Below are 16,785 nucleotides of genomic sequence, written 5' to 3'. Positions count from 1 at the left end.
CGCTACTAAATGCCCTCCAGTCTCCTTCAACCACTGATTTATACCAGTCATCCACATCTGAACAACATTTCGTTACATACCTAGTAGGAGCTTAAATAAGGTTTTATTAAAGTATATTTTTAAGGACCTTCTATTTGAAGCAATTTACCACTCTTTCAAATCGGATCAAGTAATTTTTCTGTAATCAACCTTCTGTCAGTTTTTGAAAAGGGCAAAGTCTGTATATGTATATATAAAGAGCTCTCAAATCCCTGTGAATTGCTGGTCCTGGAGACAGGCGCAGAGAAACTGGAGCTGACTTTGTGCAACACGAGCTTATGTCTGACAGGGTTATTAGCTCAGGCACAGAGCCACGCAGACACTACCATATTGTCTCTGTGGCCAGGGCAGTTTAACTGCTTTGGTGTGGCACTGTGCCTGTGCTAATAAGCTCTGCCTTGTTCTCCCCTACACTGTTAAAATCACCAGGTCGATCTGTGCAGGTCGGCTGTGGTCCAGCTGGGTGTAGTCAGTACTGGTCCTTTTGAGATCTCAACTAATTCCAAGTACAGTCACATGGCTGATCTGCCACTGCAGATTCTGGGAGGGCATAGTGGTTTGGATGCCTCATTGTATGGGCATACAGAGCCAACACAGGTTTAGTGCTGTATACCCACGGAGAAGTCCTGGAGCACTGGACTGTGCAATGCAGTTGGTGGCTTTATGCAGTGGCACTGTTTAGCTGGCGGTGTCAGTGCCAAGCCAGAGCTCATAAATCATATTGGACCTGAGATTACTGTGTAAATAGCCTTCTGGGTGCATCTGTCCTGCATTCTGGAGTGTGTCCTGTCATATCTCTGTTATGCTGAGCTTTCTGGCTTGTCCCTTGCCCCAGATAAAGGAGAGTGCTATCAAACATTTTTAATTATGTTACAGACCTTTTCTATCAGTACAAACAGCAAATGGAAGTTGTGGAAGTCATAATCTAATGTATAGAAGTGAGAGAGAGATTTCCAATAATGTACATATTATTAATTGGTGGATTACAAGTCCTTTTATTTTTTTTAGACAGCAGTGTAGTTAGGCATCTGTTGTGTTTCTGAAATGCTCTTTCGTGTCTGGTTGACACTGTCATACCCTTCCATTGACTTCTCCTGCTTGCCTTAAAAATAAACTACTAGGCTTAACTTTTAGTGTCCAAGTTGAGTTTTTTTCATCCTAAAATTTAAAATTTTCAAGCAGCGGTTACCATTTTCGTCTGCTGTGTGATATTTGAGGATCTGTCTGTGAATAAATGGGAATCTACCTTGCCGTTTTCCTGCAAACTTTTCAATTAAATCTCTTAAAAAATTTTGCTGATGTGTGAAGATCGTCCATCTCTTTGTTTCCTTTTTCCTGTGTGTTCACAACTGTTGTTATCCTGCACATGGATGCTAAGATCCATAGGACAGGGATCACTTTTGGTTAAGGTTTGTATATTTTCTAGCACAGTGCAGTCTTGGTATGTAATTAGGACTTTGAGGCACTGTTACTTTTTCTACCGTTTTGGCATAGATGGCATTTCTAATGAAATAATGGCTATTTAGCCTTAAAAAGGGAGACAAAATAAGATTGTGCAGAAATGCTATTTTTGCCTGAGGTTCATTGTCTATTGAAATTATTATGGTGAGTTACATGTTTTATACTACTCACATAGTCAATACATGTCAGAGATGAATAATGACTTTTTTAATTTTTAGATTCGAAAGCAGCAGAAAGAGCATGCAGAACTAATTGAGGAATATCGAATCAAGCAGCAGCAGCAGCAGCAGCAGTGTGGAATGGCACCCCATGCTATCATGCCAGGCGTCCAGGCTCAACCACCAATGGTTCCAGGAGGAACAACACCAGCAATGAATCAGCAAAACTTCCCCATGGTGGCACAACAGCTCCAGCATCAGCCACATACGGTGGTAATCCCCGGGCAATCCAACCCAACCAGAATGCCAAATTTATCTGGATGGCAATCTGCAAATGCCCCTGCAAGTCATATTTCCATGAATCCAGCAAGGATGCAGCCTCCAATGACACCGTTGCCAATTACTCCTGCTACACCAGCTCCTGTGCCTGGTCCAAATGCAGCTGCACAGTCAGGGCCGCCACCAAGGGTGGAGTTTGAGGACAATAACCCTTTTAGTGAAAGTTTTCAAGAGCGGGAAAGAAAGGAGCGTTTACGAGAGCAACAGGAACGGCAACGCATTCAGCTTATGCAGGAGGTAGATCGACAGAGGGCTTTACAGCAGAGAATGGAGCTAGAACAGCACGGTATGATAGGTTCTGAACTAAATAACAAAACATCCTTATCTCAGATACCTTTCTTTAATTCTGATCTACCTTGTGATTTCATACAAACTGCACGACCTCTTCAGCAGTCTCCACAGCATCAACAGCAACAAATGGGGCAAATTCTGCAGCAAGGTTCTGTGACCTCGCCTCCCGCGACAAACTTTATGCAAAGCAGTGAGCGAAGGCCAGTGGGACCTACAGCTTTTGGACCTGATGCATCTGCTGTTCCGGGTGGAGCCCCTAATTTCCATAATGTAAAACAAACTCATGGGAATCTCCCTGGGACTACCTTTACGCAGAACCAAGTCAGGCCTCCATTTGCTTCTGCTGTACCTTCATCTACAGTACTCAGCAGTGGTGCCCCATGTGGTTCCGACACTAGTGTGCCCCAGGCAACAAACTTCCCTGGATCAAGCCAGTCTCTCATACAGCTGTATTCTGACATAATCCCAGAAGAGAAAGGAAAAAAGAAAAGGACACGAAAAAAGAAAAAGGACGATGATGCCGAGTCAATAAAAGCTCCGTCAACTCCACATTCAGATATAACTGCACCATCAACTCCAACCATTTCTGATTCTACCTCCACCCCCACAGTTAACACCCCCAATGAACTTTCACGTCATCAGGATGAGCAAGAGTCGGTGGAGTTAACGGGCCCATCAACATCAAATGCAGGAGAAAGCCAGACCTCTCCAGAGCTGGAATGTAAGCTCCCCAACAGCAATCTGCCACAGAAACAGCCAAGTGTAAATACAGAGGCTGAAAAGGCTAAAGCAGATACACCTACCAGCATTCAAGAAGTTAAACTAGAAAGGGCAGAAACTGATCAGTGCTCAGGTCAAGCTGAGCCTAAACCAGAAAATCCAAGCAATATTAAGGTGGAAGAAGATAAGGTCACATCACAGCCTGCCTCTTCAGCTCAGAGTCCAGCACAACCAGCTAGCGTTCCAGCAGCAAAAGGGGAGTCAGGGAACGAATTGCTGAAACACCTGCTTAAAAATAAGAAGTCCTCATCTCATCTAAATCAGAAATCGGAGAACAGCATCCGAACAGAAGAGGAGGCTTCTGGGGATAAGAAGTTAACAGAGAAGCAGAATCCAGCTGAAGGAATGGTGAGCCTGTTACTGGTTTCGTTGTACAGTGGTCATCAACAGTCAAAGGCTAGTTTGTGCCTTTACTGCGGGCATTTGTGAAAAGGTGGGGAGATAACCTACCTGCACAAGGGTGGAATAAAAGCTTTAAGGAATTTTTTACCTCCCTTCCTGCCTTTTCTCCATGAGTAAATTATCCGTGTTACAAAAACTAATTTTAATATGACTTTGTAGATCAGTGTATTCAGAAATTACTAAAATGCAAAAACTAGTTCTTCTGTAGATAATCATCTTAAAAAATGCCACTTCCTAATATTTACCAACATTAAGGCAAGATTTTACAGTATGACTCTAATTACCTACTCGTATTTACACTGTACGGTATGTCTGTACGCTGCTTTCTTCTGTGACTCCATTAGTCATGTATAGGATGACCTTTGTGCCTTTGCAGAGGCGTAGGGCTGGGCTTCACACCCCTTCATCTGCACCATTTGGAGTCTTCTGTGAATGTACCAAGTCCATGCTCATTTTTTGCCTCTGAAAAGCATATATTGTCTCTAATTTTAGTAGAGACTATGCTGTAGGTTTTTTATCAAAACTGTGAAATTGTTAAATCTCCTAGAATTGCTGGATTTCTGTGTTACAGAATATCTAATTAATTCTACTTTAATGGAAGGGAGCATTAATTCTTTATATTAATGGCATTATATGATTTAATAATTTATAAAGTTCTTAAAAACAGAACTAAAGAAAATTGCTTTCTGTGGAGGTAGAATACACTTTACACTTATATTTGTTGGTCATTTTATTGTAATCTTTAATATCTACTCAGTTTTGTTTTATGACTGCCTAAACTCTAAATATATCCTTGAAACAAAATTTAAACACTTTCAAAATGAATAAAGACTAATAAAAATAAAGGTAATCGTGAGCAGCAGGTAACTTAGGTAAGTGTTAAAGATCCACAGTTAAAACATATGTGACCGGAATGGTGGTGAGAGTACTGGTGGTAGGGGTCATGTAGAGCTGTTTAAAATAATAATTGATAGAAAGAAATGGGACTTTCTTTTGGCTTGCTACTATCTGTTGTGTTACCAAGTCCCATTCGGATTGCTTTTACGCAACTATCCTTTCATGTGAAGAATGGCTTTGCAATTTCGTACTGAAAGTATGTAAGCAAATGGTACAATCCAGAAGTGTCTCACAGTACTGTTTTTGTTTCTAACCTCAAAATACATTTGTATAATATTAATTTACAAGCTTTTTTTCTGTAACCGAGTCTGCCTTTCATTCTGCCCTTGTGAAGATCTCTAAGGTTGCATGCACATGTAACTTTATTTTAGGGGATATTCAGAAGGAAATGTTTCTGTTCTGTGAGTTTTTAATGATGTTTTCAGATGTCAGTGGTGTTAACGGTAAGTCATAATTCTGTGTGCAGGGATAGTACAGCAGTTACAGTTGCCAGTGAGACAGCAAAGTAAACTGTAAAATACAGTTTGTTATCAATGAGATTTATTATACTGTGTGTGTTCTTTTAGACTATTGTGCAGTAAATTTGAATGAGCTGTATATTAAAATGTCAAAAATTCTGCTTCGCTTTCTTTTTTTTTCTACCAGCAAACTGCAGGAAACCAGATGCAAGGTGCACTTGGGTGTAGTAACAGCCAGCTTCAGAGAACAGATGTAGGACCTGAAATCAAGAAACAGAGAAATAAGCGAACTCAGAGGACAGGAGAGAAGGCAGCTCCTCGGTCCAAGAAAAGAAAAAAAGAGGAAGAAGAAAAGCAAGCTATTTACCCTAACGCTGATACATTCATCCAGTTAAAACAGGTAGGTATACAGATGCTGGGTAATGCATCAAGAGGATGCTTGAAAGAGTGGACTTCTGATGATGAAAATGAAGTTTATCATTAAGTTGAATTGCGAGTACAGGGTGGAGAAAATGCAAACTTCCACAAAACCAGGAAATGTAAAGTTTGGGTTTTATTTCAATTTGGAAGATCTACTGACATGGCAGGCATTTGGTAGTGTCAAAGCTGTGGAGTTCCTGTCAGGTCTGGCAGCCTCTGTGGCTGAATTGACAGGGAGCCGGAGCTGCGGTTCCAATGGACAGGGGACTACTTTCCTTAACAAAAAGAGGCCTGTGTTTGATACAGTTTTCTGATAGAGGGTAAATTCTGATTATTTTTTAAAATTGGAAACCACTCTACTGATATTTGGAGATTTGCAATGCTTCTATTTTATAGTTAAATTAATTTCTAACTTTTTTTTCTTTTAATACAGCAGCTTTCTCTGCTGCCTTTGATGGAACCAATAATTGGAGTGAGCTTTGCACACTTTCTTCCCTATGGCAGTGGCCAGCTAAATGGTGGAAATCGACTTGTAGGAAGTTTTGGTAGTGCTACTCTTGATGGGGCTTCAGATTACTACTCCCAGCTCATTTACAAGGTACGGTTTTAATTCATATTTCCATTGTGTGCTCTCTGTGGGAAAAGAAGTTCACAACTTTATTACTAATAGTTGGTTAGAGTGCCTGCCTTTTATGCAAGCAGAAGAAAATAATTTTCTGTTGGACAGTGCAGTAGTGAAACAGTCACCGTTGTTTTACTGGCTGAAAGGGGAAATCAGTTCTGGAAACTGCGTTGTAAACTAATTAAAAACTAGTTATTCCTTTTACAAATGGATGCTAAATAGTGAAAATTGTAATTACAGTTTTATGGAGCAGAAAAGCCTGAATTCTCAGTATTTTGCAAAGTCATTGAAAGCATTAAAGCATTTCTTAATGTGAATTAAATGGGAAGTAGACTTTTCTCATTTGTCCACTAAGCCCTGACTGAGAACCTGAGGACTCTGAACAAAATAGACTATTTGTTGACCAGCTAATAACCCACAGAATTTAAAACTCAGTCTCTGAGATCAGAGTGGCAATATTGGGAGAGCAGCAAGATAGCAAGCAGACAGAATCAAATTTGCTGCTTGGCTACCCTGATATAAAAACTTCAGTAACTTATTAAAAAACAGTGGTGTTTACTCCAGCCTTACATGGCATGTAAGCTGAGAATGTGATCTAGCAGAAATAGTTGCTGTGGTCAAAAGTGAATAATAAGTATTAGCTTCGCAGGCATGACTGCAACAAGAACAGGTACTGAAGTTCTCATTTAATTTTCGTTTAAAATATGGCCAGTTAGGTAAGCTAGCGAGAAGTAGCCTGGAGTGTGAACTTGAAGAGTGTCTGCTTCTCCACGGTAACTGGTTCAGTGAAAACTCATCCTGTGCTAAATGTGAGGTAGCTTCCCTTTTAGTGAAAATCGGGTAAGCTGGCTTGTTCATGGTGATGGAGAGTCACTCTGGAATTACTCTCAATCTTAAGTTCAGACCCTTGCTTAAACTGTAGGAACTTTTAGGGGCTCCTAAACCATTCCTAAAAATGTCCTTTGTGCTTTTCTGTAAATAATTTAGCTATACCTTGTTTCAGTAATGTATACTCCTCATGTAAACTATTTCTCTGATACCATTGATACAAAAAAAGCAAAGCATTGTGTCTTTTATAGTAGATACGTGTATGTATTTGGTCACATACTTGAGAATTAACTATTGCTGCTTATCAGTGCTACCTCCGGGTGTAAAAATATGTGAGTGGGTTACATTATCTAGTACTAGAACAAGGGAAGTTTTCACCCTGTGTTCCGTGGCTGATTTACAGTTCTTTAATCTCATGCAGCAGAACAATCTGAGCAATCCTCCGACACCCCCAGCCTCTCTTCCTCCCACACCACCTCCAGTGGCGTGCCAGAAGTTGGTAAATGGCTTCGCAACCACTGAGGAACTTGCTGGCAAGGCTGGTATGTTAGGAGGTCATGATGGTAAGACTAACATGTATTGTTTCCATAGTAAATGAGTTAAGTTTGTAGCAAATTACAAAATAGATAACTGGGATGATTTTCAGTTTTTATAAAAGACAACTATAGCAACAGTATGCCTAGACTCTTTAAGGTTGTAATCATTATTATCCAGCTTTATTTTACACCAGCATAACGTCAGATGATGGCTTTTTCCCTATTCGCTTTTGAAAGCATGTTGAGAGCTAGAAGCACTCTTAAGAAATGAAAAAGAAAACCTTAAAATAATTTTTTTTATGTCCAGTACAAGCGACTAACCAGGTAGTCGAGTGAGCTCAAAAGCAGTCTACCCAAAGTGTATCCTCAGCAGGCTTTGAATGTAGTCGGCATGTGTTTTCTGCTGCTTGTAATTTGGTCAATTAAAATTGCTTTCCATTAAATAAAACTTTATGCTGTCTCTTCATAAGGACTGTTCAGTGATTAAACCCCTTTTTTCCAACCCCTTTTCCTTTGTTGTTACAAAGTTGTTGATTTTATTTTTTTAAGTAAAACAAAAATCCTCTCATATTGGCAGAAGGCATACTCAAAAGCCTTTTGAGCACTTTTTGCTCAAAATTTGCAGATTTTTTAAAATACAGAGATTAATCATGAACAGTCAAAAATTTTTGAAATACAAGTGGATGAGAGTGGTGTTACCATCTGCTGTAATGCCTTGGTTATATCAGGGAGCCACCAATACCCCGATACATAGAATGTGTATCAATGGCAGAGCTGTACAGATGTCTCATTGTGCTGTGCGTTTCTGGTTTTAGTTACCAAAGCTCTGGGACCAAAGCAGTTCCAGTTGCCTTTCAGACCACAAGATGATTTATTAGCAAGAGCAATGGCTCAAGGCCCTAAAACTGTGGATGTTCCTGCTTCGCTTCCAACACCACCTCACAACAATCAGGAGGAGTTAAGGTAGGTTTTTCCTTGACATCTTCAGAAATGTATTTGGAGCAGATTCTGTGATCTTTTAGTAGGAGATGAGACTGTGAAGGTGTGAAGAAACAAAATCCATTGTGCACAGTCACACAGTGCGGAGAACGTAATGGGATAGTATGTCCTGGTTAACTCTTAGCATTCCACGTGTAGAGAGCAGCATAGTGAAACAGGTGACTTCTGCCACTGCTAGACTCTAGATTCTGTTAAATTGTTAAGAATTCATTACCTTGCTCTCTTAAAAGTGGAAGAAAACTACACAAATCAATGTTTTTCCTGGAGCAGCATGGTAGCGTTGCACAATGACAGTACATGACTGCTTTACTAGACAGCAGCACGCTGCAAGAGTCAGCCTGAAAACTCCCCACCTCTACTCAATTTCTGTTACTATATGAGAAATGCTTGTTAGAACAGGAGTCTCCCTACAAAGATCTTCCCTTTTGCCTCCCTTTCACTTGCCTTACCAAAAGTTGGATGTCTTTGAAGCACTGAAGCCTGTGCATGGACAAGGAGGGATGGACCGGTGAATACACTTAAACCAGAAAGTTTAAATATTAAATACTAATTTTTTACACAGGTAGTTGGAGCCATGGGGAGCAGACAGTTCTGTGGTGGAGCCTAGGCTTTGTTAGTGCCTCTGGGTTTTTTTTATGTACCTTCCCCAAGAAACCACTGTGTGCAATGGAGTATGAGAGGCCAGAAGTAATGGGCCTACCACGTAATTGAGTTCCATGACTAGTAGAAGCAAGAAGCAAGTTCACTGTAGCTCCTTGTCATGATTTATAATTTTGACTTACCAAAGGTTTTTTTAGACTGTTTCCAAAACAGCTTTTCTGGGTTTTGTTCCAGGGTTCAAGATCACTGTGAGGACAGGGACACTCCTGACAGCTTTGTTCCTTCTTCCTCTCCTGAAAGTGTGGTGGGAATGGAAATTAGTAGGTATCCAGACTTGTCGGTTGTAAAGGAGGAGAGCCCAGAACCTGTACCATCTCCCATCATTCCCATCCTACCTAGCAGTACTGGAAAAGGTGAGACTGCAGCATAGCAAAAAGTTAAAACTAGGGGTTTTTTTATGTGCGTGTTCACATGTGTGTAGGATTAACCTGGTGTATTTCATTTTATTTTCAGGTTCAGAAGCCAAAAGGAATTACATAAAATCAGAACCGGGTTCAGGAGCATTACCTGGTTCTGGCTTGTTTGCCTCTCAGCTTGGGCCATCCCAGAATGGTCCTAAATCTGGCCTTATATCTGTAGCAATTACTTTACATCCCACAGCTGCTGAGGTAAAATAAATAAGTTTGTATTACATATATAAAGTAAAACAGCAGTTAATATATTTTGTTAATATATATATGTAGTGAATCTGAAGGGGTTATAGCATAGTACAATACAGCAGCTGTTGCAATCTTCTAATAATTTATATTATTGCTATCTTAACCGCCTGTCTGATGAAAACAGAGCTATGTTTTTATTACTGTTTTTAGAACATTAGTAGCGTTGTAGCGGCATTCTCCAACCTACTCCACGTCAGAATTCCCAACAGTTACGAGGTTAGTAACGCTCCAGACATACCATCCTCCATGGCAACTGCCAACAGTCACAGAGTGAACCCATCTATGGAGTACAGGCAACACTTACTACTTCAGGGTCCTCAGGCAGTATCCATGGGACCTGCCAGGATCGTAGGGTCTTACGGACTGAAGCAACCTAGTGTGCCATTTCCTGCAAACAGCAATGGTGAGTGGGCATTAATCCTTCTAAGTTTTCTGTATGAAAATTTTAAGTGAGTCAGTATTAATGCATTTCAGCCTTATAAATTCATGCTCTAGAATTAAATAATTGATTCTTGTTCTAAATAATACTTTTCCCTTCTTACGTGATCAGTACATGTGGACCTGCTCCTGATGTTCATAACTCAATAGGTCTGGCCCATCTCTGATTTCCATTATGTTATCTATGTCACTGTCAGTGAGGTATTTCTTCCAGTAGTTCCCAACATTATTAGGGTTTTTTGGTCCAATCTGATTTTAAATCCATCATTCAGAAAGATTGTTCCTGTGCTGGAAAACTTGACATGGTTGTTTAAGCATGTATTCCTATGTTGGTTTAGTTATTCATTTCTTATACAAGAATGTATTTTTGCCTTGTTCGCACAGTTGGTTTTGGTCTAGTTTAAACAATTTCCCCATCAGGACGTAGTTTAAAGCTTGCCTTCCATGCCCTGTGCAGGAGGATGCTACTTCGCTAGACCACTGAAGAATACTGTGACTTCTCATAAATTTGGTTTAATCTGATACACCTTCTAACAGACTTCCCTGTTTTCTAGGTGTAGCTGGCTATAAGGATCACAGTCAGAATATTGCAGACGGCTCAGCATTGAGACCTCGATGGTGCTCTCATTGCAAAGTTGTGGTCCTTGGTAGTGGTGTGCGGAAGTCCTTCAAAGACCTGCCTTTCCTTAAACAGGTACTGCAGTGGAAGTGTAGTTTTTTGCATGTAACAGTGAATGAGCAAATGAAGGCAACAAAGACTACTGCTTGTCATGCTGACTGATACCACTTCCAGCTTTCTGTGTAGTCTCCCTTCTATGTGTGTCCTCATGCAGGAGGGGACATTCAAGCACATCTGTAGTAGAAACAAGAAATGTCAAAGTTGTTACTCATATAAAATGAATTTCAGTAAATTTCATAAAATTGGTCCTATATATGGCAGCTTCCTAAATTCTGCTACTAGCCTCCTTCCATGACCACTTCAGGGACCCTAATTGAAAAAGAGCTTATTTGTAAGGCAGGAAGTATTAGAAGAACAAGAATACTTGTACCATTTTTGAGCAGGAATCAGATTTCAGTCTCAGCCTCTTGTATTTACATTGGGAACTGTCATTCATTCAAAAAGTACCGTTGCTCTTTCAATGAGCTTGAGACAATTATGCAACAAAGGTATATAGTCAAAATTTATATACAAAAGTGATGGGTTTGTATAGTTAGAAAAGCACTGAATTCCCAGTAATGTTTTGCAGATGGATCAGTAGATAAAACAGTATGATCTGTCTTTGATTAGGCTGAAATGAGATGTTCTTTGCCATCGAAAGATAAAAGAAAAAGGATTTTACTTTGCAAGTGTGCCTGTATGGAGCAGATGGGTGCATGGTATAGAATGCTTTATTTTGGTTGTTAAACTTCTGTTAAAGGCAAGAAATGCTGAAGAACAAGGTTGTAGGTGGTGGTAACGTTAGATGTCAAATAATCAAGTATTTATATCACAGTATTGCTCATTATTTCACAAATGTTCTACAAATAAAGAGTTTCTAGCCAGATTGGAAGACTTGTTTCATTACACTTACTATGTGAAGAATGGTATTAAAATACACTTCCGATAATCTTCTGTGTTTGATTCCCAGGATTCCCAAGAAAGCTCTGATAAAATGAAGGACATTGTATTCTGTAGCAACAACTGCTTTGTTCTTTATTCGGCAGCCATGCAAGCAAAAAACTCAGAGAACAAAGTAAGTATGAAATGCTGGTAGACCCCAGTGAGCAGAAATTATTGCAGCTATTTTTTGAAGAACAGAAAGGGGGCGAGGGGGGAGTTTGCACTTCATTTTAGAGGTCTATAAATGAATTGCTCTATATTCAGACGTTTTGATTCTGAACCAGCAGCATGAAGTAAAATTCATATTTGCAGAACTTTGTCTGACAGATGCATGGCAGAACACTAGCTGCCTTTTGCTGTCCTCACAGACTTTGAAGATGCAGTCTCAAAAAAGTAGTCATTTAAGTTCTCTGGGCATTGTACAAAACCATAGATACATCTTTAAGGACTACAGTCTGCATTTTGATTTGGCTTATACAGTAAAAAAAAAAAAATTACAACTGTGCAAATAATAACTGAACAACAAGTTTGCAAAAACACTTTTATTTGTTCAAGGTAACTGGAAAAATACAGTCCTATTACGTTACTTGATTTGGGTAAAGCTGCATTTTAAAGCATTAAGTACCAAAACACTAGTAAAGAGCCTGCTAACTGACAGTGACGAGGAAAAAGAGGTTCTTATTACTGGAGAAAGACATTTTAAGAAATCTGCTCCACTGAAAGTGCAATTAGGCCAGGGATTTTCTTGGGTGGTCCCGAGTAGTATGCTGTAGTTCTGTACCTGCTGACACTGTGAGCGGTATGCGACGCTTTAGAGAAACGCAGCACTTCCACACAGGGCATTATTTCTTGCTATGTCTAGGTTCATTCAGTTTCAAAGGAAGATGACTTAAATTTATCTCTGTTTGTTTAATCATTAAAAGTGGAATAGTCTTCATTCAAGACTAAATGATCCTGCTAAGTTTATTTTCTCATAGATAAAATTTTTTTAGTACTTCGTTTAACTAGCTTGGTTCCTACTTTTTCTAGTTCAAATGTAACTTTTTTTCCCTGAACTGGTGGACAGAACAGGCCATGAGCTTCAAGCATTACCTAATTAATGCTTTCTCAGAATCCTGTATTTACTGTACAATTTGCAGCCTTCCTTCAAATGCATCCTACTTACTTTTTTTCAGAAGAAATTAAAAAAAAAAAAGCTAAACAACAAACACAGAGAAGATAAATGTGTGTACATCCACATCCTTTTAGTGTCCCATGTAGCTCATTTTCACTGATATTTAAACAGGGTAACATTTCTGCACAAGTGCATCAGCATGTACATAATTAAGTTAATTAAATGTCATGTTCAGCCTCTTGATCCTTTCATTTACTCTTTCCAGAGTAATCATACAAACCACACTAAGCACTTTTTAATCTAAACTTCCTTTGTTGTTCTTGTTTTCTCTCCTTTTTTTTTTTTTTTTAACAAATTTCTGCTTTTGTGACTGAATCGTTAAGTCTGCAAGGTGTGTCTAATGTAGAGCCCTGCAGGAATTTCCTCCTCGTGTTTCCAGGAAAAATATGTGGCACTAATTCCAAATCTTCCCCTTCTACCAAATAACAAGATTCTTACTCTTCAAATTAATTCCATGAACCATATTTTAAGGTTATTTTGCATTGTAACAACACTTTCTAAAACCACCTAAGAACTAAATCTGTCAGTTAGCTTGTCTAGGGCAATTGAGTAGTTTTTCATTCAAAACCTGGACAAAGGATTATTTGTGCTTCCCCTTCTGTATTAATGGACACCACGTTCTAGGTTGACTGGAAGAACTTTTGTGCTCCGTATCGTGGCACAAGCTGTCATAACACGGGTCAGGGTAATTTCTATCTTTCTCTGTTGCTGCATCATGATTTTAGGCATTCTGAGTAGCCTCTTCCATACCAACCTGACAGAGTTTTCAAGAGCATTTAATGGTTAACAGTTTGGGATTTTTTTTTCTTAAGAGCTTTCTATTGATTTACCAGGAATCAGTTCCATCTTTGCCACAGTCACCAATGAAAGAGAGGCCGCCTAAAGCATTCCATCAGTACAGCAACAACATCTCCACTTTGGACGTCCACTGTCTGCCTCAGTTGCAGGAAAAAGTTTCTCCACCATCATCACCCCCCATCATGTTCCCCCCTGCATTTGAAGCAGCCAAGGTAGAGGCAAAACCAGATGAGCTTAAGGTAACGGTGAAACTAAAACCTAGGCTAAAAGCAATACACAGTAGTCTTGATGACTGTCGGCCTCCAAGTAAGAAATGGAAAGGAATGAAATGGAAGAAGTGGAGCATTCAGATTGTGATTCCTAAAGGATCATTCAAACCTCCTTGTGAAGAAGAAATAGATGAATTTCTTAAAAAACTGGGCACAACCCTTAAACCAGATCCTGTGCCTAAAGACTATAGGAAATGTTGCTTCTGTCACGAGGAAGGCGATGGGTTAACCGATGGACCAGCAAGGCTTCTCAACCTGGATTTAGACCTTTGGGTCCATTTGAACTGTGCTCTTTGGTCTACGGAAGTCTACGAGACACAAGCTGGTGCCTTAATAAACGTGGAACTAGCACTGCGAAGAGGCTTGCAAATGAAATGCATGTTTTGTCACAAAATGGGTGCCACCAGCGGTTGTCACAGGTTAAGGTGCACCAATATTTATCACTTTACCTGTGCCATTAAAGCACAATGCATGTTTTTTAAAGACAAGACCATGCTTTGCCCCATGCACAAACCAAAGGGAACTCATGAGCAAGAACTTAGTTACTTTGCAGTCTTCAGGAGGGTCTACGTTCAGCGTGACGAAGTGCGGCAGATTGCTAGCATCGTTCAGCGAGGAGAACGTGATCACACTTTCCGTGTGGGAAGCCTGATTTTCCATGCCGTTGGTCAGCTGCTGCCACAGCAGATGCAGGCCTTCCACTCCTCAAAAGCACTCTTCCCCGTGGGTTACGAGGCCAGCCGGTTGTACTGGAGCATGAGATACGCAAACAGGCGCTGTCGCTATCTCTGTTCGATTGAGGAGAAGGACGGGCTTCCGTTATTTGTCATCAAGGTTGTGGAACAAGGCCACGAAGATCTGGTCCTTACTGACACAACACCAAAAGGTAAATTTTGTGAACTAAGATCATGACTTTTGTGGGTTTGCTATTTGTTCCATTACTACTGATACTTGTGGTATGACAAATGTTCCAAATAAATGTTGCAGACACTGTTCTCATGTAATGCTTATAGTGAGCTTGCAGGGTCCGTTTTTAATACCAGGCTATGAAGACTGAGGACACCTCTGAAGAAGTTGCATAAGCTGCAAATAAGAAGACTTGTTACAAGCTCACTCACAGGGGACACCCAAGACTGAGTATTGAAAATGAATTAAAATAGTAGGAATGTCAGCGTAGGTTTCCTTTCATGAAAAGTGACTTTGTTTAAATACGATACCATTACTCAGTTATCTTCAAATCAGCTGTGCTGAACTTAGTAAGCAAATAAAGACAGTTGAGTTGACCATGTTGTTCTCAGGGCAGGTAACTTTGTCTCTGGCAGGGTGAAGAAGAACACATTAGACCATAAACATACGGGCAAGTCTTGGGAACATGGCACGGGGATGCGCACGTGGCCTGTAATGCTCTGGGTCTTAACCCCTTCGTGCTGCGGGTGCCAATAACACTCAGCCTCGCTCTGTCCAGTCAAAACACTGCCAGGGGAATTGCTCACATACAACTGAGAGCTGACTATAGTCAATCAACAGAAATAGAATATATAGTTTATTTGCAGAAAATTCTACTTTGTGCAGGTTTTCTCAGGAGAATGTGTCTATGTGATTGTTGTCAGAGGACTGAAAGTTTCCATGCTGCGAATACTAAAAGGTTCATTCCCGAGAATCGAGGGTGCAGTAGAAATGTTGTGCTTGTTTGGGATTTGTGGAGGAAAAAACAGCAACACACCAAATGATTCTCTGCTTCACTTTTTAAACACTGACCTGTTTCTGCATGTAACCAATGACAAAATGTATTTTCAGTATTGGTTTCTGGATCCTGATATCCTCAGGCATTCGTTTTAAAACCAGTACGATAGACTTTATTTTTTTGATCACTGTAATTCTTTCCCATATGGTTGTGTAGGTGTGTGGGATAAAATCTTGGAGCCCGTTGCTTCTGTTAGAAAAGAATCTGAAATGCTCCAGCTGTTTCCCGGCTATTTGAAAGGTGAAGACCTCTTTGGTTTGACAGTCTCTGCAGTGGCCAGGATTGCTGAATCGGTGAGTCTTCACCATCCCAGTTCTTGCTGGATCACCCCAGATTGTTGGATATACACATGAGAAGGGGAACAGGAAGCAGTGTGGAAAAGCAAGTATTTCATTACACACGATTAACATATAATTACTTGGATTTTTTTTCTTTCTGTCTGTTTTTTTGCAGCTGCCAGGGGTTGAGGCCTGCGAGAACTACACTTTCCGCTATGGCCGAAACCCCTTAATGGAACTCCCTCTTGCTATCAACCCCACGGGCTGTGCCCGTGCTGAGCCTAAAATGAGTACCCATGTCAAGAGGTTTGTGTTAAGGTATTTTGTTTTAATTTCACATAGTACAGCCCAGGGTTTATAGGCTGCTTAGGGTTATTTGTGCTTTCGTCTGCTGCTTACAAACCCTGTCGTCTTTGGCTGTGTATGTGCATGCCCAAATCAAAGGAATTGCTTTGTTGTCTATGCTAGCTGGCTTTAAGTGTCTGTACGTCTAAAAGAATTTTTAACGGGGTTTGTGGCTGCTTTCGGAGAAATCTTCAGTTTGTCTTGTATTCTTTCCTGTTATATGCCCAATTCCTACAGGCCTCACACCTTGAATAGCACCAGCACATCGAAGTCATTTCAGAGCACAGTTACGGGAGAACTGAATGCGCCTTACAGTAAGCAGTTCGTCCATTCCAAGTCCTCTCAGTACCGCAAAATGAAAACAGAATGGAAGTCCAATGTGTATCTGGCTCGCTCTCGTATTCAGGTCAGTTCTCATTTTAGGACGTGAGTATTAAAAAAATTTTACTTAGACTTTATATCTATTTTTATATTTTTATATATTGTATATAAATATGTATATACATTTTATATTAAAATTGAAACAAAGCTATTGCAAAATTCCTTCAAGTCTTGTCCCCAAATGGGCAATTTTTATGTGGCAAATCACT

At 40.1% G+C, this 16,785-nt stretch overlaps 1 protein-coding gene across 12 annotated transcripts in view; it reads left to right on the top strand.

Moving 5' to 3' along the window:
- The window catches only part of KMT2C (lysine methyltransferase 2C), a 200,558-nt gene that overhangs the window by 179,429 nt on the left and 4,344 nt on the right, over window positions 1-16,785 (top strand). For 9 of the 12 annotated variants that reach the window (XM_075045134.1, XM_075045077.1, XM_075045127.1 and 6 more), the window contains 14 exons: window positions 1,719-3,416; window positions 5,013-5,225; window positions 5,679-5,843; window positions 7,117-7,258; window positions 8,047-8,194; window positions 9,065-9,243; window positions 9,344-9,498; window positions 9,700-9,952; window positions 10,542-10,681; window positions 11,616-11,720; window positions 13,595-14,714; window positions 15,729-15,865; window positions 16,026-16,168; window positions 16,433-16,601. In XM_075045134.1, the coding sequence (XP_074901235.1) occupies window positions 1,719-3,416; window positions 5,013-5,225; window positions 5,679-5,843; window positions 7,117-7,258; window positions 8,047-8,194; window positions 9,065-9,243; window positions 9,344-9,498; window positions 9,700-9,952; window positions 10,542-10,681; window positions 11,616-11,720; window positions 13,595-14,714; window positions 15,729-15,865; window positions 16,026-16,168; window positions 16,433-16,601 (4,767 nt within the window). The remainder of the gene's footprint in view (window positions 1-1,718; window positions 3,417-5,012; window positions 5,226-5,678; window positions 5,844-7,116; window positions 7,259-8,046; window positions 8,195-9,064; window positions 9,244-9,343; window positions 9,499-9,699; window positions 9,953-10,541; window positions 10,682-11,615; window positions 11,721-13,594; window positions 14,715-15,728; window positions 15,866-16,025; window positions 16,169-16,432; window positions 16,602-16,785) is intronic. The other 3 variants (XM_075045086.1, XM_075045103.1, XM_075045093.1) reach the window with 3 other exon arrangements.

Source organism: Buteo buteo, chromosome 2, assembly GCF_964188355.1.
Source record: "Buteo buteo chromosome 2, bButBut1.hap1.1, whole genome shotgun sequence".
In the NCBI taxonomy this organism is placed as follows: domain Eukaryota; kingdom Metazoa; phylum Chordata; class Aves; order Accipitriformes; family Accipitridae; genus Buteo; species Buteo buteo.
The sequence above is the reverse complement of the archived record's forward strand: the minus strand, read 5'-3'. Positions and strand labels throughout refer to the sequence as shown.